Here is a 22,102-nt window from a genome sequence, read left to right as displayed (position 1 = left end):
TTTTAAGCTTCTCTATGTCTCAGTTTCCTCATCTATGGGGTTAAATTTAGTTATAGTTCCAACTTCAGAGGGTTATTATGAAGACAAATGGTATGATGCACATAAAGTCCTTAGCACAGTGCTTGGCACACAGCAAGTACTCAATTTGCATTAGGTATCATCATCATCACTGCCATCATTAATATCATCATAATTGGTTGAAAACAGTTCTCCAGATGTGGCCTCTGCAGTTTTCTCTGTGGTCTTATCAGATTATTTAAAAATCACACTTCACTTTTAATGACAAATATGTTGTAAGATATTTTCACATGTATCATCGTATTTAAATAACAGTTATGGAATACAATTTTATATAAAAATATATATAGCAATTTGAAAATATAATAAACCTCTGCTATAAAGTACTTTGATATATCATAGAGTCTATTATAATAGAGGTCAAAATCACAGCTTTTGTGCATTTGGTTATGCATATGGCACCTCTCCCAGCACCCCCAGAGTCTGTAATGTGGTGGCCATACTTGCCTTTTAATAAAAGCATTATATATGAAAAGCTACTCAACGACAAAGAATAGTTTTATTCAATCACTTTTTCTGCTTCTTTCACTCTTTCAGGTAACTCGAAAAGAACAAAGGAATAAAAACCAACCTGATAAACAGGGAAAGCAAAAAGACTTGAATACCACTCTCTGACCTTGGGATTGGTGAAATCCAGGTAAGAGGAGAGACCTGTGGAGGCAGAACAGTAGGGAGCCTGTCAAGAACAGTGGTCCTCACAGTAAGATGCATTGTAAAGAAGATATCAGATATGAGAGCTGGGAAATGGGCACCTTACATAAACATGAAAGTTGGCTGACACAGGCATGGTCTGTTGAGAAGTGAATGAAGGCAATGCTGGGCTCTAGTGATAATCACTAGATCTTTCAATACCAGAGGCCCAGGGGAATGCCAATGCACAAGCATCATGATGGAGCCTGTCCCTTACTGATGGCCTAAGACAGCCCAAGTAAGGATGGTAAATATCCTGCAGTGATCTCTTGGTTCTTAAAGAGAACAGAGAATTGTGTTCAAGGGATGTAAAGGGAAAAAAAGAAAGGTACAGGGTTTCTCTACAGTGCATGGATTTATAAGAGATGGTGCTGACTCTTTATCTCTATTTCTAAACAATGTGGTGATTTTCCTTTTGTCCTTGGGGAGTTTCTACCAAGGCTTTAAATTAATAACTTTTAATAACTTTTGAAATGAACAATTCATAGTCACCAGGGTGGCTGAGGTCACTCATGAAAGCCTGGGAAGCCAAAACTATGGGCTAAAAGGGTGAAGAGCAATTACAAGGAGAGAGCTTGCAGAACCCCCTTTTTTCTTTCTCCTCCTCCGCTTGTCTTATTCCCCAACTTTTTACCACTGTTTGCTTAGAGAAACAGCATGCCACTGAGGTTTGCTTATTTTTCATTCATTCAATTATTGATTGATAAATACATACAAAGCATACAGTACCAAGTGTTATGAAAGATATAAAAGAAGGCAATACTATCTCTTCCTTAAATTATATGCTTAAAATGTAGCTAGAGGAGCAAAAGACATCTACAAGGGAGCACAATGAGCACCATGCAGCCTTTATTAATTGGGACAGAACAAGTGGAAATAATAAGTGTATAAAGTGATTTCAAACCTGGCCAGCACACTCCTTCAAAGTCTTCCCCTTCCTGATTCTTCACAAAGAAGCCCTGATCTTTGGCCTTCACATATACTGAGTAGTCAGGATCAATCTTGATGTGGGGATCACTGATGACCACAAGCTGTCAGGACATGAAGGTTTGGAGGTCTCATCAGTTTTATGTAAGACAAATGTTCATGTATGAAATGTTTCCACCATAGTTTGGGGGCTAAGTTTTTACAAACAACTACAACTAGTATTGAAATATTTCAGACACAAAACCAAAAACAAAACAAAATAAGTATTTCAGACACCAGTAAAACCCTATAACCTTTCATGTGCTTATGAGAATTTCAACTGATAGCAAAACTGGGTCAATGCTGGCCAGGCGCAGCGGCTCACACCTGCAATCCCAACACTTTGGGAGGTCAAGGTGGGAGGACTGCTTAAGGCCAGGAGTTTAAGACCAGCCTGGGCAACATAGTGGTACCCTGTCTCCACAAAAAAATTTAAAAATTAGCTGGGCGTGGTGGTGTCCACTTGTGGTCCCAGCTACTCAGGAGGCTGAGGCAAGAGGATTGTTTGAGCTGGGGAGGTTGCAGCTACAGTGAGCCATGATGATGACACTGCAATCCAGCTTGAGTGACAGAACAAGACCCCATCTCTAAAAAAGAAAAAAAACAAAAACAAAAACAAAAGCAAAATAGGCCAATGCTCTTTTATAATTATTGCTGCCTAACCAATAGATGTTCTTTAAATAGCATTAAGTGTCTATCTGTCCATGATGATGGGTGCTGTATACTATACATAGAGAACTAAGTAGGCAGGGTACGTGCTCCCTAGACATTTAGATGCTCAGATAACATTGATATGAGCAAACATTAAAGAAACTAAGAGAATAACATGTTAAAAACAAATGAAGTCCCCAAGCCCACTGGTGCAGGTATATTAGGAAGGAGATTTGAGAAAAGTTGTAAGCCACAGTGTCACGTCTCTAGCATCTCTCCGTGACTTTGTAATACCATCACTTCTACCAGTCTAGGGCCTCAATAACACTTTATTTGGCCAGAACACCATCTAATCCTCCTTCCTCATCTCTATTCTAATCAGTCCTGAATATTAAAGTTTAATTCTTCATTGCTCAAACTTTTTCTTAAATTTTGTTTGTTTGTTTGTTTTTTGAGACAGTCTTGCTCTGTCACTTAGGCTGGAGTGCAGTGGCACGATCTCGGCTCACTGCAACCTCCACCTCCTGGGTTCAAGCGATTCTCCTGCCTCAGCCTCCCAAGTAGCTAGGATTACAGGTGCCCGCCACCATGCTGGGCTAATTTTTTTTTTTTTTTGTATTTTTAGTAGAGATAGGGTTTCATCATATTGGCCAGGCTGATCTCGAACTCCTGACCTCAGATGATCCGCCCACCTCGGCCTCCCAAAGTGCTGGGATTACAGGTGTGAGCCACTGCACCCAGCCTAAATTTTTAAATTGTGGTAAAATACACGTAACATAAAATTTACCATCTTAACCTTTTTTAAGTGTGCAGTTTAGTACTGTTAAGTATGCACATTCACAATGTTGTGTAGTCAATCTCCAGAACTCTCTCATGTTGCAAAACTAAACCTTTATACCCATTAAATAATGATTTCTCATTCCCTCCTCCCAGCTCCAGCAACTACCATTCTATAATACTTTCTGTCTCTATGAATCTGACTACTCCAATTACTTCAAATTAGTGGAATCACGTGGTATTTGTCTTTTTGTAACTGGCTTATTTCACTTAGCATTTATCCTCAAGGTTCATCCATGCTTTAGTATCTATTAGAATTTCCTTCCTTTTAAAGGCTGAATAATATTCTGTTGTATGTATATACCACATTTTGTTTACATATTCATCTGTCAAGGGAGCTGCAACCCAAGCAGCTCGGGTTGCTTTGACCTTTTGACTACTGTGACTAATGCTGCGATAAACATGGGTGTATAAATATCTGTTCAGGTTCCTGCTTCCAATTCCTTTGGGTATATACTCATAAGTGGAATTGTTGGATCATACAGTAATTCCATTTTAAAATTTTTGAGGAACGATCATAGCATAACAGCTGTACCATTTTGCATTCCTACCAATGGTGCACAAGGATTCCAATTTCTCTACATCCTTGCCAACACTTGTTTTTTTTTTTTTTAAATAGTAGTCATCTTAATTACGTAAAATGGGATTTCACTATGGTCTTGGTTTGCATTTCCCTAATGATTAGTGGTGTTGAGCATCTTTTCTTGTGCTTGTTGGCTACTTGTGTATCTACTTTGGAGAGATGTCTATTCAAGTTCCTTGCCCACTTTTTAACTGTTTTTCTGTTGCTGAGTTGTAGGAGTTTGTTATATATTCTGGATATTAACCCCTTATTCAAAAACTTGTAATGTTTCCAAACGCATACAAAGCAGTTTACAAAAAGGTCCCAACCTTTCTGGTCAGATCCTCCACTATTAGAACCCTCACATGCCTTGCTGTCAGCCTTGCCTGTGCACTACTTTCCGAACACCCTTAATGCTCCTTCCTCTGGCTGCACTGCCCTCTTCCCTCTCCCTGCTTACCCATTAGTTAGGAACATCCTTCAGGGCTCATCTAAAATGCACTTCTAGGCCAGACATGGTGGCTCACGCCTGTAACCCCAGCACTTTGGGAGCCCCAGGCAGGCAGATCACCTGAGGTCAGGAGTTCAAGACCAGCCTGGCCAACATGGTGAAACCCCGTCTCTACTAAAAATACAAAAATTAGCTGGCCATAGTGGCACATGCCTGTAATTCTAGCTACTCAGAAAGCTGAGGCAGGAGAATTACATGAATCCAGGAGGTAGAGGACGCAGTAAGCCAAGATTGCAATATGGCACTCCAGCCTGGGTGACAGAGTGAGACTCTGTCCCGAAAAAAAAAATTAAATAAAAATAAATAAATAAAATAAAATGCACCTCTGAAACAAAGCCCTGCTTAAGTTTTGAGGATACAATCTTCTCTTTCTTGGCCTGTCTCCTACCCTGACCTTTCTTTGGCCCTTATGTTACTTCCCTGTATTGTGGCTGGATACTTGCCTTTTCTTCACTCCCTGTAAGACCGCAAGGAGCTCATCTCTGTATACTCTTCAGCACTAGTATAGCATCTTGAAGGTTCCTCGGTAAATAACTACTTATTAAGGACAGAAGATCTGGAGTCAGGCAGACCAGGGTTCAGATTCTTGTCTTGCTATTTATTCACCGTGTGCCTTTGCATAAATTTTGAAACCAGTCTAAGCCTTAGCTTCTTCATCTAAAATATGGGGTAACAAGACCTACCTTATAGTTTTGTCATCACTGGATGGAATAATGTGTTTTACTATATTGCCTAGCCCATAATAGCTTGATATATGGTAGCTATTTATTAATTAGGAAATTAGGAGTTAAATGGATTGGCTCTGGCCATCTGTGAAAAGCCTGGTGGGGAGGTCAAAGGAATGGGTTGAAAAGTCAACCTTACTTTCAAGGAGAGGGACTTTATTCATTTACATGATACACATAGGGTTTCACCCCACTTCTCTCTCCATTTTTTTCTCTCCTTCCATCTTTTCATTATCGCTATTACCACCACCACCACTCCTGGAACTGGAAAACAGCATTATACATGTTTCAGTGGCTTCTCTCCCTCCCCATTTTCTATTTCTATTCTTTTTTTGGCCAGATTGACAGCTGGAGTCCACCAAGGAAGCATGCATGAACAACAGTGTATTAAAGAATTTGATATTATATTTGATATTTGACTGTTAAGGGTTTTTCAAGCCCTGCTACTCCCCGCTTACCCTTCTGCCCGTATCTGGACAAGCCAACAAATAAAGCTCTAGTGCTCCCTCCTTTGGTGCCAGCAGGGTGTTCAAACTATCTAAGCTTCAGCCTGCGTGCAAGAGCCCTTGCCCTGTCCCCACCCGCTAACCACCATAAAAACTGAGTCAATCTGCTTTCTCAGTTCTCTCAAGCCATTTTCAAACCGGCTTGGGAGCCACCCCTGCTCTCCCCAGAAATTCTCATTATATGAGTAATAAACTTTTTAATTACCCTTGGTGCCTGGGTGGTGTCACCAACTGAGACACGGAAACCAAATTTTGAGTGGGGAGATCATATTACTGCAGGGTGGCCACAACAAATGGAACTGAAAATGCTAGACCCTTTCTTCATTATGGGGACCTAGATAACTAAGCCAGGAATGGATGGGGTCATCGCCTTTTCACCATTCATTTTCTCTCTTACCACAGTGACAATTATATTTGAATCTACTATTTTCACAGCCATTTTTTCTCAGATGTTTCTCTACCATTGACGTGCCAAGGCAAGTTTAAAACATTTTTTAAAACTCTGTAATTAAAAGGTTCAGAAATGTTGGCTTATTTTACCTTACGCTTTTTGCTCCTGAGCAGCTCTTGCATCCTCTTGGGGTTTGGGAATCTTTTTTTGTCCCAGGTGAAGTACCTCTTGCCCTCAGTGTGCTCTATGTCCAGCCACATGGCATCATAAGGAATGTCATGCTCATCAAACCCTGCATCCACTGCTTTTACGTCCTGCTCATCTTCATAGTTCCAGCGGCACTGGTGGTATCCCAAAGAGAAAAGAGGGGGCATGGCTTGTGTGCCTAAAAGAGGGGGATGACAACTGAGTCAACCGCCACCGCAATGAGCATTATTCATTTGATAAACATTTCCTGAACGTCTACAGAGTATTCAGCACTGAGCTCACGCTTAGAATATCAAGGAGAAGACAGCATAGTCCTTGCCTTTAAGGAAGTGACAACCTGGCTAATGAGGCAGGAATGTAAATAAAGTGCTCTGCCCTGAGGTATAACTACCAGGTTAACGTATCAGTCTAGCGCTACCAGAACACAGAGAGGTTAATACATTCTGCCTGCGGTGAAGTATAGGGTCTTGAAAGGCTTCACAGAGGAGATAAAACCTGGTTTGGACCTTGCAGACTAAGTAGGAATAGACCAGATAGGAAGAATAGATAGAGCATTCGGGGCACAGGGAATAGAAAAAACACAGAGGCAAAGAAGTACATGACAGGTTTACAGAAAAACAAATACTCCAGGGTGTCACAGTGTGAGAAAGACCAGTAGAAGATGAAACTGAATAGGGTCAGATTGTGAAGGGCTTTGTAATTGAGGTTAGGAATTCTGAATCTTGTCTTATGAGAAGCCATCAAAAGTCTGGCAAGATGTAATCTTAGCAGATCTATATTTAAGAAAAATTAAGTCAGGGTGCAGCATTCGGACTCACTTGAAGGTAAAGAGACTGAAGTTGGGAAGAAATTTCAGTAAATTATTATCAAAATGTTTACTGATAATGTGAAGGACTTCTGGTCAACCACTTGCATGTATCTCCTTCCCCTCCTAAAGTCACACTAAAATCTGAGTAAAGAAAAGAAAAAAGAAAGAAAGCCACAAAAACAAAGAGAATGGGAGTGGAGTAATTTCAACAAAAATTTGGCACGTGGCAGGCAGGAGTGGGGTGGTAACTGTTGGGCAAAGCCAGGGAAGCTCTCCCCAGAGTGCTATTGAGGAGGCTACTGATGGAAGAGCTCACCCTGGTCCCAAACACCAGTAGACACACCCACTCTCAAAACTAGAGTGGAAGCCTCATCTAGGCACACAGAGCCTCACCATGAAATATGAATGGAGGTGGGTGTAGGGGCTCATGTCTGTAATCCCAGCACTTTGGGAGGCTGGGGCGAGTGGATCACTTGAAGTCAGGAGTTCTAGACCAGCCTGGCCAACATGGTGAAATCCTGTCTCTACTAAAAATACAAAAATTATCCAGGTGTGGTGGCGGGCACCTGTAGTCCCAGCTACTCGGGAGGCTGAGGCAGGAGAATTGCTTGAACCCAGGAGGCAGAGGTTGCAGTGAGCCGAGATTGCACCACTGCACTCCAGTCTGGGCAATAGAGTGAGACTCCGTCTCAAAACTCACATTTGAGCAAAGTCTCCAAAATCAGAGAAAGTGACTCAAATAAGGAAACAGAATAAAAGGATCTCCAAGAAAACAGGGACAATGCAAGGAATCAAAGTAAATATCAAAACATTATCAGTATCTCTAGAGAGACGAAAAAAAGTATTGTACCCTTAAACAAGACAAGGATAGCATAAAACAAGTGTAGGTTGAGCCGGGCGCGGTGGCTCAAGCCTGTAATCCCAGCACTCTGGAAGGCCGAGAGGGGTGGATCACGAGGTCAGGAGATCGAGACCATCCTGGCTAACACGGTGAAACCCCGTCTCTACTAAAAAGTACAAAAAACTAGCCGGGCAAGGTGGCGGGCACCTGTAGTCCCAGCTATTCGGGAGGCTGAGGCAGGAGAATGACGTAAACCCAGGAAGTGGAGCTTGCAGTGAGCCGAGATTGCGCCACTGCACTCCAGCCTGGGTGACAGAGCGAGACTCCGCCTCAAAACAAAAACAAAAACAAAAACAACTGTAGCTTGAGTATCCCTAATTCAAAAATCCAAAATCTGAAGTACTCTAAAATCTGAATTTTTTTTTTTTTTTTTTTTTTTTAAGATGGAGTCTAGCTCTGTCACCCAGGCTAGAGTGCAGTGGTGCGATCTTGGCTCACTGCAACCTCTGCCTCTGGGTTCAAGCAATTCTCCTGCCTCAGCCTCCTGAGTAGCTGGGACTACAGGTGCGTGCCACCATGCCCAGCTAATTTTTGTACTTTTTAGTAGAGACGGGGTTTCACCATGTTGACTAGGCTGGTCTCAAACTCCTGACCTTAGGTGATCACCCACCTTGGCCCCCCAAAGTGCTCGGATTACAGTCATGAGCCACCACACCTGGCCTCTAAAATCTGAAACTTTTTGAACACCAACATGACACTCAAAGGAAATGCTCATTGGAGCATTTTGGGTTTTGGATTTTCAGATTGGAATGTTCAACCAGTAAGTTTAATGAAAATATTCAAAAATTCAAAATAATCCCAAATCTGAAACACTCTAGAGTCCCAAGCATGGAATACTCAACCTGTATACAATTTATAAAACAATAAATGTCATTTAATGCGGTGTGCTATTTTGAATTCCTCATCAAGTTTTAGAAGTGGGGTAAAAATACTTAGAAGATCTCAGTGCTTTGGAAAGATGAGGCAAGAGGATTGATTGAGACCAGGAGTTCAAGACTAACCTGGGCAACATAGCAAGACCCCATCTCAACAAAAAAATTAAAGTACATAAATAAAAAGAATTAGCTGGGCATGTGGCACATGCCCACAGCCACAGCTACTTAGGAGGCTAAACTGGAAGGATCGCTTGAGCCCAGGAGCTAGAGGCTGCAGTGAGCCATGGTCACGCCACTGCACTCCAGCCTGGGCAACAGAGTGAGACCCTGTCTCCTAAAAACAAAAAAACAAAAAACTTATCATCAGACTTGAAATTATACAGAGCAGCAATGATCATGAGTCTGTCCAACTGAAACAGGTTAAATAAATTACATCACCAACAAATTTGCTACTTGAAAAAAAATAGGATGTACACATTTCAGGATAATAAATGTTTTGCCATTGCTTTGCATAACATGAAAACAAAAACCAAGGAACCATCAGAGGATAAGAAAGAGCTCCTAGAAAGCAGAAACATGATAGCATAAATGGAAGGCCTAGAAGATAAAATTGAGAAAATTGCTCAAAAACTAGGCAAAAAAAGGAAAAGGAGATTATAAAATCCGTAGAGTAGAAAGAAGGAAGGGAAAAATTAATCTAAGGAATAATACAAAACAGTTTCTCAGAACTGAAGGACACAATTCTCAGGATTGAAGGGGTCCACATCTAACATCCAGAACAATGATTATTTTAAAAGACCTAGGGCCAGTCACAGTGGCTCACACCTGTAATCCCTGCAGAGCACTTTGGGAGGCCAAGGTGGGCGGATCCCTTGAGCCTAGGGTTTTAAGACTAGCCTAGGTAACCTAGGGAAACCCTGCCTATACAAAAAATGAAAAAATTAGTTGGGCATGGTGGCACATGCCTGTAAGTCCCATCTACTCAGGATTCTGAGGTGTGATGATCACTTGAGCCCAGGAGTTTGATGCTGCAGTGAACCATGATGACACCACTGCACTCCAACCTGGGCATAGAGCAAAATCCTGACTCAAACAAACAAACAAAAGATCTCCATCAAGGGATTTTATTATAAAATTTCAGAATACTGGAAATTTGGAATGTTAATGATAAAGAGAAGGTATTTCAGAGAGAAAAGATAGATTACACACAGAGGAACAAAGGAATAGAATTAAGAATGGTTTTGGAGGGAGGGATTGCATTGGGAGTTATACCTGATGCAAATGACGAGTTGATGGGTGCAGCAGACCAACATGGCACAAGTATACATATGTAACAAACCTGCACGTTATGCACATGTACCCTACAACTTAAAGTATAATAATAAATAAATTTAAAAAAAAAATAAAAAAAAAAATAAAATAAAGAATGGTTTTGGAGCAAGAAGGTAGAAGACAATAAAAGAAATGCCTTCAAATTCTTTTTTTTTAATGTTGTTCAAGTCTATCTTTTCTTTTTTAATACTTTATGTTCTAGGGTATGTGTGCACAATGTGCAGGTTTGTTACATATGTATACATGTGCCATGTGGGTGTGCTGTACCCATTAACTCGTCATTTACATTAGGTATATCTCCTAATGCTATCCCTCCCCCGTCCCCCCACCCCACAACAGGCCCCGGTGTGTGATGTTCCCCACCCTGTGTCCAGGTGTTCTAATTGTTCAGTTCCCATCTATGAGTGAGAACATGCGGTGTTTGGTTTTCTGTTCTTGCGATAGTTTGCTGAGAATGATGGTTTCCAACTGCATCCATGTCCCTACAAAGGACATGAACTCATCCTTTTTTATAGCTGCATAGTATTCCCAGGGCCCAGCTATAAAACTCATCCTTTTTTATAGCTGCATAGATTACCTGGGGCCCAGCTGTATAGGTGTATATGTGCCACATTTTCTTTTTTTTTTTTTTTTTAAGACAGAGTCTCGCTCTGTAGCCCAGGCTGGAGTGCAGTGGCACGATCTCGGCTCACTGCAAGCTCCGCCTCCTAGGTTCATGGCATTCTCCTGCCTGAGCCTCCCGAGTAGCTGGGACTACAGGCGCCCGCCACCACGCCTGGCTGATTTTTTGTATTTTTAGTAGAGACAGGGTTTCACCATGTTGGCCAGGATGGTGCCACATTTTCTTAATCCAGTCTGTCACTGATGGACATCTGGGTTGGTTCCAAGTCTTTGCTATTGTGAATAGTGCCGCAATAAACACACGTGTGCATGTGTCTTTATAGCAGCATGATTTATAATCCTTTGGGTATATACACAGTAATGGGATGGCTGGGTCAAATGGTATTTCTAGTTCTAGGTCCCTGAGGAATTGCCACACTGTCTTCCACAATGGTTGATCTAGTTTACAGTACCACCAACAGTGTAAAAGTGTTCCTATTTCTCCACATCCTCTCCAGCACCTGTTGTTTCTTGACTTTTTAATGATTGCCATTCTAACTGGTGTGAGATGGTATCTCGTTGTGGTTTTGATTTTCATTTCTCTGATGGCCAGTGATGATAAACATTTTTTCATGTGTCTGTTGGCTGAATAAATGTCTTCTTTTGAGAAGTGTCTGTTCATATCCTTTGCCCACTTTTTGATGGGGTTGTTTTTTCTTGTAAATTTGTTTGAGTTCTTTGTAGGTTCTGGATATTAGCCCTTTGTCAGATGAGTAGATTGCAGGAATTTTCTCCCATTCTGCAGGTTGCCTGTTCACTCTGATGGCAGTTTCTTTTGCTGTGCAAAAGCTCTTTAGTTTAATTAGATCCCATTTGTCAATGTTGGCTTTTGTTGCCGTTGCTTTTGGTGTTTTAGACATGAAGTCCTTGCCCATGCCTATGTCCTGAATGGTATTGCCTAGGTTTTCTTCTAGGGTTTTTATGATTTTAGGTCTGACATTTAAGTCTCTAATCCATCTTGAATTAATTTTTGTATAAAGTGTAAGGAAAGGATCCAATTTCAGCTTTCTACTTACGGCTAGCCAGTTTTCCCAGCACCATTTATTAAATACGGAATCCTTTCCTCATTTCTTTTTTTTTTTTTTTGTCAGGTTTGTCAAAGATCAGATGGTTGTAGATGTGTGTGATATTATTTCTGAGGAGAAATGCCTTCAAATTCTCAGAGAAAGAATATTCAGCCCTGATAGGCAAATTATCAACCAAGGGTAAAGGTAGGAAAAAAGATGGTTTCATACCTGCAAGGAGGCAAAAAGAGTACCTCCAATGCAAACGTTCTTGGGAAACTACCAGAAGATGCTACAAACAAATAAACACAACAAGGGAATACATCAGAAAAGAGAAAAACAAGGAACTGAAGAAAGGAGGGATACAACACCAGAAAACAGTGAAGGTAAGTTCTGAGATGAAAGCTTTGCAGGGAACCTAGAGAGCAATGGTCCAGATGGGAGGAGAAAGATGAAGAGCTCTGGTAGGGAAGATAGTCTCCAGGGAAAGAAGTAGACTGGATAAAGTATCAGACACCCTTGAGCATGTGAAAAATGTAAACACTGAATATTGATTTAACCAAAAATTGTGATATAACTAGATTGGGTGGGAGACGGAGGTGGGTATGGTGTATGATTGAGCTAAACCCTCAGTAGGAGTCCACAAATAATCTTTACCGTCTTTGAACATGGTGGGAGATCCAGTATTTTTGAAGAGCTTTATCATAAACCAGCATTCTCACTAATAACAATGTGGAATGTAGCTGCAGGTGGGCTTTGATAGCACTTATTCCTGCATGGGTACCCATATCCATAAATTGTCATTCCTCCCGTCGCAATTGGAATTGAACACCCTTGAACATGGGCTAGACTTAGCTTGCTTTTATCAACTGAATGCAGCAGAAATGATGCTGCAACACTTTTATTTTTAACAGCTTTACTGAATTCACATACCATGCAATTCACCCATCTAAAATGCACAATTCAATGTGGGTTTTTATGGCATATTACATTACTGATTCTTAAAAATTGTGGTAAAACATGTATAGCAAAATTTGCCATTTTAATCATTTCCAAGTATCCAATTCAGTGGCATTAATCACATTCACCATGTAGGACAAGCATTACCACTATTTCTAAAAACTTTACATCACCCCAAGCAGAAACTCTGTAATCAGTAAGCAGTAAATCCCCGTCACTCACACCTGTCAGCCCCCTCTAATCTCTGTCTTGACAAATTTGCATATTGTAGCTACTTCATATAAGTGGATTGTATAGCACTTGTCCTTTCATGACTGTCTTATTTCATTTTCCATATTTTCAAGGTTCATTCATGTTGCAGCATGTATCAGAACTTCATTTCTTTTTATAGCTGAATAATATTCTGTTATATGTATATACCACATTTTATTTGTTAATCTTTGATGGGCACTTGGATTGTTTCTACCTTTTGGTTATCATGTGTGGGTGAAGGATTACCCAGGTGCCAAGGCAAGAGACTGAAGGCACAAACTGTAGCAGTATAATAAAGAAAATAGTTAGAATAAAGAATAGTTACAATACAAATTAGATATAGAGATGATCATGGATAGTTATCAAACATTAGTATAAACATTATTAATCATTAGCTTTTAATATTACTCTTTGTTGCATTACTAATATAACCTAGGAATAACTGGTGGGTATAGGGTCAGGTACAGAAGGGACATTGTGAGAAGTGACCTAGAAGGCAAGAGGTGAGCCCTCTGTCACACCTGCATAAGGGCCGCCTGAGGGCTCCTTGGTCAAGCGGTAACGCCAGTGACTGGGAAGGCACCCGTTACTTAGCAGACCACGAAAGGGAGTCTCTCTTTCCTTGGAGGAGTCAGAGAACACTCTGCTCCACCAGCTTCTTGTGGGAGGCTGGATATCATTCAGGCCTGCCCACAGTCATCTGGAGGCTTAAACCCCTCCCTGCGGTGCTGTGCTTCAGTGGTCACGCTCCTTGTCCACTCTCATGTTCCTCCCATACTCCTGGTTCCTCTTTGAAGTTCGTAGTAGGTAGTGGTAGAAGAAATAGTGAAAGTCTTAAAGTCTTTGATCTTCTTACAAGTGCACAGAAGAAAACACTGATGTATGCTGCCTTTCCTCTCTGCTTTGACTACCTAAAAGGGAAGGGCCCCCTGTCCCATGATCACGACTTGCTTGACCTTATCAATCACTAGGACAACTCACCTTCCTTACCCTGCCCCCCTTGTCTTGTACGCAATAAATATCAGCGTGCCCAGTCATTCAGGGCCACTACCGGTCTCCGCGTCTTGGTGGTAGTGGTCCCCGGGGCCCAGCTGTTTTCTCTTTATCTCTTTGTCTTGTATCTTTATTTCTTACAATCTCTCGTCTCTACACATGGGGAGAACACCCACTAAGCTCCGTAAGGCTGGATCCTACAGTCATGAATAATGCTACAGTGATCATTGGCATACATGTATCTGTTGAGTCCCTGCTTTCAATTCCCTTGTGCATATTCCTAGGAGTAGAATTGCTGGGTGTATCAGTTAGGGTTCTTCAGAGAACACAGGGTTTTTCAGAGAAACAGAATTAATAGGATTTATATTGAATATATTTATATATTTATAAATTATGTATACACACAGAGAGAGACATACAAATACTGATTTACTTAAAGTAACTGGCTCATGTGATTGTAGGGGCTGGCAAGTCTGAGTTTTGCAGGAGATACTGGCATACTAGAGAACCAGGGAAGAGTTGATGCTGCAGCTTGAGCCTGAAGGCAAGCTGGAAATATTCTGTTTTCCCCAGGGACCTTAGTCTTTTTCTCCAAGGCCTTCAACTACTGGATGAGGCCCACTCTCATTATGGAGAGTAATCTGCTTTCTTCAAAGTCTACTGACTTAAATGTTAATCTCATTAAAAAATACCTTCACAGAGACATCTAAACTAGACAAATTGACACATAAAATTAACCATCACACTGGTTCATATGGTAATTCTATGTTTAACGTTTTGAGGAAATGCCAAACTGTTTTCTGCAATGGCTGAACCATTTTACATTTCCACCGGCAATGTTCCAATTTCTCTACATCCTCGTAAACACTTATGTTTTTCCATTTTTTGGATTTAGCCATCCTAGTGGGTGCGAAGTGATATTTTACTGTGGTTTTGACTTGCATTTTCCTAATGACTAACAATGTTGAGTATATTTTCATGTGCTTGTTGTTCATTTATTTATCTTCTTTGGAGAAATATCTCTTTAAACCCTTTGCTCATTTTAGAGTTGGGTTGTCTTTTTTTTTTTTTAAGGATTTGGTAAAGATTTATCTATCTATTTTCCATTTCTAGTCTTTTAAAGTATGGTTTCTTTTCTTTTTTTAAAGGATATGGAAAATATTTATATTTTTTTCCATTTCCAGTCTTTTAAAGTAGACACAGATACGCTTAGGTTAAAGCTGATTTTAACAGCACAAAAAAGTTGAGCACAAAGGATAGGATTAAATTCAGCAATCCAGAGTGATAAAAAGGAAAAGACACTAAGTAGGTGCCTTCAACAGACACATTATCCAAGTTGATTACCTAATAGTTGGACATTAAAGTCCTTATGCTGCAAAAGTGAGAATAATCTGGTGTATGAAGTGTATGGTGGCATTTGTAGCTGTAACTTGTTTTCTGTTTATTAAGCCCAATTAGCATAGTTAAGTGTAGTCTTTAGTATACAACCTGCATCCATTTAAATTAAACATAATATTTTCCACAGTAGTGTAAGTAAGGCCACAATATTTATTTTGGGCAAACCCTTTAATGTAGTGATTTTAATATCACTGTCATTCATTCTTTTGGAATATAAAGTGTTTTAACTGAATTAAGGTTACAGATAATTTTTAAAATACTATATCATGACTAACATATTAAAACTATACTTACATATTTATATCTAATACCCAAAGAAAATTCACTGCCAAATTGTTAACAGTAGATATTAAACAGTCTGACTCCCTTATTAACTGATTCTATAGGTATAAGTATAGGTCAGTATGATTTTAGTGTCTATTCTTTCATTTACTAAATTAGGAAAGCAGTATTTGCAGAACAAATAAAAACAAGTGAAGCAGCCACCCAAGGACCATAACAGCTTCTGAGTTAGCTGTGTCACAAGCTCAGATAGAAATCCCCACTATATGCACAAAGCTGGATTCAAATTATTCATCAAAAGGTGCTGGTAGAAGTTGTCGGATGCCTTCCAATATAGATCCCCAATCCCATGGCCACCAGATGAGACAGCAGCAAAACTCTTTAGAAATTCTGCTGAGAAAAAGCCCCCTTTCCTCATCAGGCTTTAAATTCCATGCTGGGTAGCTGTGTGCTTCAGATGCTTCAAAGAGGAACTCCTTGTGGGGAATATTTTCTGGCCAACTTGACCAATCCCATATCCAATCTGAGCTTTTCTTCAAGATGCTTTCAACGTCTTTCTTTCTCTCGGTATCTTCCTCAGACTGAGAGCTATTTTTCTCCAATGTCTGTGAAAGAGGTAGGCTGTCATAGAACTTTTGGAGCTACTCTGTCCAAATTCAAATTCATTTTAAGCATCCAGCTGTATTTTTTCCATGTCACTATTACATTAATTTTTTTTTTTTTTTTTTTTTTTTTTTTTAGAGATAGGGTCTCGCTCTGTTGCCTAGGCTGGAGAGCAGTAGTATGAACATTGCTCACTGCAGCCTTCCTTTGGGAAGCAAAGCAGAGGATTACTTGAATTCAAAGAAGTACTTTGGAGGCTTCCCAAAGCACTGGGATTACAGGCGTGAGCCACTGTGTCCAGCCCATGTCACCATTATAAACAGAAACTGATATTGGAGCATTATTCCCCTTCCTATCATTGCTAAAGTGCAGTTCTATCCAGGAGCCCTGCAAGCTCTTTCTCTGCAGCCTGGGGCCCCTGCTCTGTGATATGGTGCCAGAAGGTGGCTGTAGCAGTCTGGGTCACTGTTTGGTTGTGGTCTAGGGGTTGCATGTGCCCTCAGTGGCAGACAGTATAGCAGGCGAGCATGAAGGGTATGGGCCCAGTGCTCAGCCTGTCTTTTTGTTGTTGAGTTGTAGAAAGTTCTGCATGTATTCTAGATAAAAGACCCATATCAGATACACAATCTGCAAACATTTTCTCCCATTCTGTAGGTTGCTTTTTCACTTTCTTATGTTCTTTGATGCAAAAAAGTTTTTAATCTTAGTGAATTCTAACACGTATTTGTTGTCATTGTTGCTCACGATTTTGTTGTCATATCTAAGAATCCATTGCCAAATCCAAGTTCATGGAGATTGACCCGTTTTCTTCTGAGAGTTTTATGGTTTTAGCTCTTACATAGTTGATCTATTTTGAGTTAGTTTTTTGCATATGATATACATATAACATATTTTGAATATAGGAGTCTAACTTCATTCTTTTGCAAGCAAATATCCAACTGTCTCACACCATATGCTCAAGAGACTATTTCTTCTTCATCGAATGGTCATGAACCTTTACTGAAATTATAATGGTGACATGGACAAAGTACTGTGGCTTGTGCCTGTAATCCCAGTGTTTGGGTGGCTATAAATGTATGGGTTTATTTCTAGATTCTCAATTCTATTTCACTGGTCTATATGTCTATCCTTATTCTAGTAGCACGTTCTTTTTTTTTTTTTTTTTTTTTGAGACAGAGTCTTGTTTTGTCACCCAGGCTGGAGTGCAGTGGCACAATCTTGGCTCACTGCAACCTCCACCTCGCCTCATGAGTTCAATCGATTCTCCTGCCTCAGCCTCCCGAGTAGCTGGGATTATAGGTGCCCACCACGGCGCCTGGCTAATTTTTGTATTTTTAGTAGAGACAGGTTTTCACCATGTTGGTCAGGCTGGTCTCAAATTCCTGACCTCAAGTGATCCACCCACCTCAGCCTCCCAAAGTGCTGGGATTACAGGCATGGGCCACTGTGCCTGGGCAGTGGCATGTTCTTTTGATTGCCATAGCTTTGAAGTAAGTTTGAAATTGAGAAGCTGTATTCCATTTTCAATCTGCTTAAGACATACCTGAGACTGGACAATCTACAAAAGAAATAAGTTTAATTGGACTTACAGTTCCACATGAAGCCTCACAATCGTGGCTGAAGGCAAGAAGGAGCATGTCACATCATACGTGAATGGCAGTAGACAAAGAGAGTGCTTGTGCAGGGAAACTCCCCTTTTTATAACCATCAGGTCTCATGAGACAGACTTACTATCAACAGAACAGTACGGGAAAGATCTGCCCCCATGATTCGATTACCTCCCATTGGGTCTCTCCCACAACATGGGAATTCGTGATGAGATTTGAGTGGGGACACAGCTAAATCCTATCAGAAGTGTAAATTTTCCAACTTTGTTTCTCTTTTTTAAGATTGTTTTGGCTATTCAGGTCCCTTTGCAATTCTATGGAAGATCAGCTTTTCCACTACTGCAAAACAAGCTATTGCAATTTTGATAGGGACTGCAGTGAATCTGTAAATCACTTTCTGTATTACTGCCATCTTAACATTGCCTTCCAACCTATGAACATGGGATATCTTTCCATTGATTTAGGCATTCTTTAATTTCTTTCAGGAATGTTTTATAGTTTTCAGTGTACAAGTCTTTCGCCTCCTTCATTAAGTGCATTCCTAGGTATTTTATTCTTTTGGATGTTATTGTAAATGGAACTGTTTTCTTAATTTTTTTTGGATTGTTCATTGAGGGTACATAGAAACAGAACTAATTTTTTTTTGTTATTGATTGATATGGTTTGGATTTGTGTTCCCACCCAAATCTCATGTCGAATTGTAATCCCCAATGTTGGAAGAGGAGCCTGGTGGGAGGTGACTGGATCATGGGGGCGGATTTCTCCCTTGCTGTTCTTGTGATAGTGATTTCTCACAAGATCTGGTTGTTTAAAAGTGTGTGGCACCTCCTCCCTCTATTCCTCCTGCTCCGACCAGGTTAGATGTGCCTGCTTCCCCTTCGCCTTCCATCATAATTGTTAAGTTTCCTGAGGCCTCCCCAGTCATGCTTCCTGTACAGCCTGCAGAACCATAAGCCAATTAAACCTATTTTCTTTATAAATTGCCCAGTTTCAGGTATTTCTTCATAGCAGTGCAAGAGCGGATTAATATACTGATCTTGTACCCTGCAACTTTGCTGAATTTACTACCTCTAGTAATTTTTTTGTGGATTATTTGGGATTTTCTATATATAGGATCATATCATCTCCTATAATCTTATTTATTCTTTCCCAATTTTGATGTCTTCTATTTAGTTTTCTTGCCTAATTTCTCTGGCTAGAAATTCCAGTACAATGTTGAATAACAGTGGTAAAAATGCAATGCCTTGTCTTGTTTCTGATCTTAGAGAAAAGCTTGCATTCTTTTAAAATAAAATGCTCTCATGCTAAAGCCAGTTGCATATTTTAATGAAGAAGAAAACAGAAAAGTTGAAGTTGGGATACTGGTCATCTGAGATAAAGGTAGAGATAGCCCAGGGGCTAAAAGCTCCAAGGAAAGCAGATGGTAAGTATTAGGAATTAGACAGTGGAGCATTCTAGACGCAGTGCAATGTTTTACTTAACTGAATGGGATGAGGATGGGAATAGAAATGCTTGCTAATTAAAATGTTTGGGTAAGTTATAAATTCTACACAGTGTGCAACAAATATTAACTTACAGTGATAACACATGGGATATAGGATGTATAATAGAACAAGAAACTGGCACTTCTCCATGCAAATACCTGTAAGGTGTGAGTACTGTTTGAAGACATCAGAAGGTGTAGGTCCTGTCAGCAGAAAAACATCAATGATTCCACTTTCTGACATCCAGTGCACATGAGTTCGAGATCTGACCTTTTGTTTAGCAGCAACTGGGCCCATCTGGGACAGTGTATACTGGAAAAAGAACAGAATAAAAATTTGAGAAATTTCCCTTTAACCTGCAACATCCAGCCATATATAAGTAACAGTCTGTTCCTTTAGTAGATACTACTGATATTCACTGATTATACTGTAAAGCTTTTGGTGGCAGAGAAGTGCCACTACAAAGATAATAGCTATGACTCCACTGCAGTGGTTTTGCTTCTTCTTTAAGTATGACACGTAGCCATGATCCATAGCTCACCTCTACTGCAGGCTCTGTATTGATCTCCACTAGTGTTTCTGAGGCATTCAGCCAGAAAATGCCTATAGTTCTGCCCAGTTTGTGGGCCAGGAGATAAGGTACTGAACCATAAATGCCCATTTTATCATATATTTGGTATCCATAGACATCCAGGTTATAAAGACGGTAAGCATCTTCATCACTGAAACACAAAGATTATCATCAATTACCATCACAAATATATTATTAATATTAATAAACAGAATAGCTCTACTCTTCTCTGAAAACACTTAGGTCCCATGCATCTTTGAAGGCTCAAGTCTTGCCACTTCCCTAAAGATTTCCTGACCCAACTTGGGTGAATGTGGTCCTCTTCCCTTGACTCCTTTGGCACCACTTCCTGTGACATTAGCACATGCGATTACATCTTACACATCTTTTCTAAATATCTTTTTCTTTTTTCCAGACAGGGCCTCACTCTGTCACCCAGGCTGGAGTGCAGTGGCACGATCTTAGCTCACTGCAACCTCCACTTTCCAGGTTCAGCAGTTCTCCCACCTCAGCCTCCCGAGTAGCTGGGATACAGATGCGCACCACTACATCCAGCTAATTTTTGTATTTTTTGGTAGAGATGAGGTTTCACCATGTTGGCCAGACTGGTCTCAAACTCCTGACCTCAAGTGATCTACCCACCTCGGCCTCCCAAAGTGCTGGGATTACAGCTGTGAGCCACTGTGCCCGGCCTAAATATCCTTTGAGTGGAGGACTCTCTCCAGTGAATACTCCACAATAGCAAGCACACAGTAAGTATCCACTGATGAATTCTGTGAGTACTTCTCCGCAGTTAAAAGAATTGTGTCCAACAGGCTTCCACAGTGTTTAGCAGGGGAAGATGGGGAACTGAATTGGGGGAGGCAGCACAGAGCTCAGATCAGTGTGAGCGCAGCACAGTTTCTGCTGGACTTGTCACTGTGCCTACCTGAAAGTCAACAGCACCTGAACCTGGCAACCTTATCAGACTCTGTTTCTCTTTGATTTTGTTTCCTCTTAGTCTGATGCCTCTGGCATCTATTTGTCAATAGTGTTAGTCTGACATGATATCCCTGAGGCAACTAAAGGTGATCAGATGCCACATTATTCCACTCTCTGGCTCACTCTCCCATTTTGGTAAAAGACTTTTTCTGGGTCAGTGATTTTTCACAATATGTTCTCCTAGGGTTCCACAAAAGGCCTTGAGAGGTAGAAGTGAAACCTGGGGATAAAGATCTTCCCTCTACTCTGATCACAGCAGCTCCATAATTTTACTCCTTCTGTATTTCTAGGTTCAGTACTATAGTTTTTACAGTTATCTAATTTTACCATAGAAAAAATAAATAAAAATGGAAAACCGGCCAGGCACGGTGGCTCACAGCTGTAATACCAGCACTTTGGGAGGCCAAGGTGGGCGAATCACAAGGTCGGGAGTTCGAGACCAGACTGGCCAATATGGTGAAACCCCACCTCTACTAAAAATACAAAATAAATTAGCCAGGCGTGGTGACAGGTACCTGTAGTCCTAGCTACTCAGGAGGCTGAGGCAGGAGAATTGCTTGAACCCAGGAGGTGGAGGTTGAAGTGAGCCAAGATCGTGCCACTGCACTCCAGCCTGGCCAACAGAGCAAGACTCCGTCTCAAAAAAAAAGGAAAACCACTGCTCTGAGTGATCATTCAAGGAGGGTTCTTAAATATCCACAAGCAATATAAAGGAGGAAAAGGCCTGGCACGTATTAGTACTGGCTCAGACAGCTAACAAATGTTTTCAAATCATCTCAATACAGAAACCAGAGCCTCCCATAAGAATTCTTATTTTCACTTACCCAGTATTTTTAAGTTGGTGTGATTCTGCATGTTGTGGGATCCCATAGAGATGCTCAAATCCATGCAAGGAGAAATCCAAACCAATGGAAGAAGGACCTGTAGAAACCAGGACACCAAGTTTTGTTTTTGAAAGGACACTCATGTAAGGAGATTCAGTTAATTTTGAGTGCAGAGAGATGACTAGACTAGAGGCTGAGAGACCTGGGCTCAGCTAGATCAATCAGCAAATGCTGTGTACTGACCCTCTGTGAGATATTATATTCAGGTGTTGGGGGGATACAAAAATGTTTAACTCAAAGTTCTAGTCATGTATTAGTTCTGTTGCCTTAGCTGTGTGATGAAGCTCTCTGTTTCCTCTTTCCAGTAAATCTCTTTTCTCTCTATAAAACATGATAACAAAGTTTTAGAGTTTTTTCCTAATCGAAATTTTCCTTATCACATA

At 40.6% G+C, this 22,102-nt stretch overlaps 1 protein-coding gene across 2 annotated transcripts in view; it reads right to left on the bottom strand.

Moving 5' to 3' along the window:
- GANC (glucosidase alpha, neutral C) overlaps positions 1-22,102 on the bottom strand; it is an 88,434-nt gene that overhangs the window by 26,922 nt on the left and 39,410 nt on the right. The window contains exons 9-14 of one of the 2 annotated variants that reach the window (XM_025389686.1): positions 21,660-21,756; positions 19,825-20,005; positions 19,442-19,595; positions 6,067-6,302; positions 1,673-1,799; positions 650-729 (exon numbers count right to left, since the gene is read on the bottom strand). In XM_025389686.1, the coding sequence (XP_025245471.1) occupies positions 650-729; positions 1,673-1,799; positions 6,067-6,302; positions 19,442-19,595; positions 19,825-20,005; positions 21,660-21,756 (875 nt within the window). Of the gene's footprint in view, positions 1-649; positions 730-1,672; positions 1,800-6,066; positions 6,303-15,372; positions 16,195-19,441; positions 19,596-19,824; positions 20,006-21,659; positions 21,757-22,102 lie in introns of those variants that run through there. The other variant, XM_025389688.1, reaches the window with a different exon arrangement.

The sequence above is a fragment of the Theropithecus gelada genome, chromosome 7a, assembly GCF_003255815.1.
Source record: "Theropithecus gelada isolate Dixy chromosome 7a, Tgel_1.0, whole genome shotgun sequence".
In the NCBI taxonomy this organism is placed as follows: Eukaryota; Metazoa; Chordata; class Mammalia; order Primates; family Cercopithecidae; genus Theropithecus; species Theropithecus gelada.
This window is presented reverse-complemented; position numbering and strand designations above follow the sequence as displayed.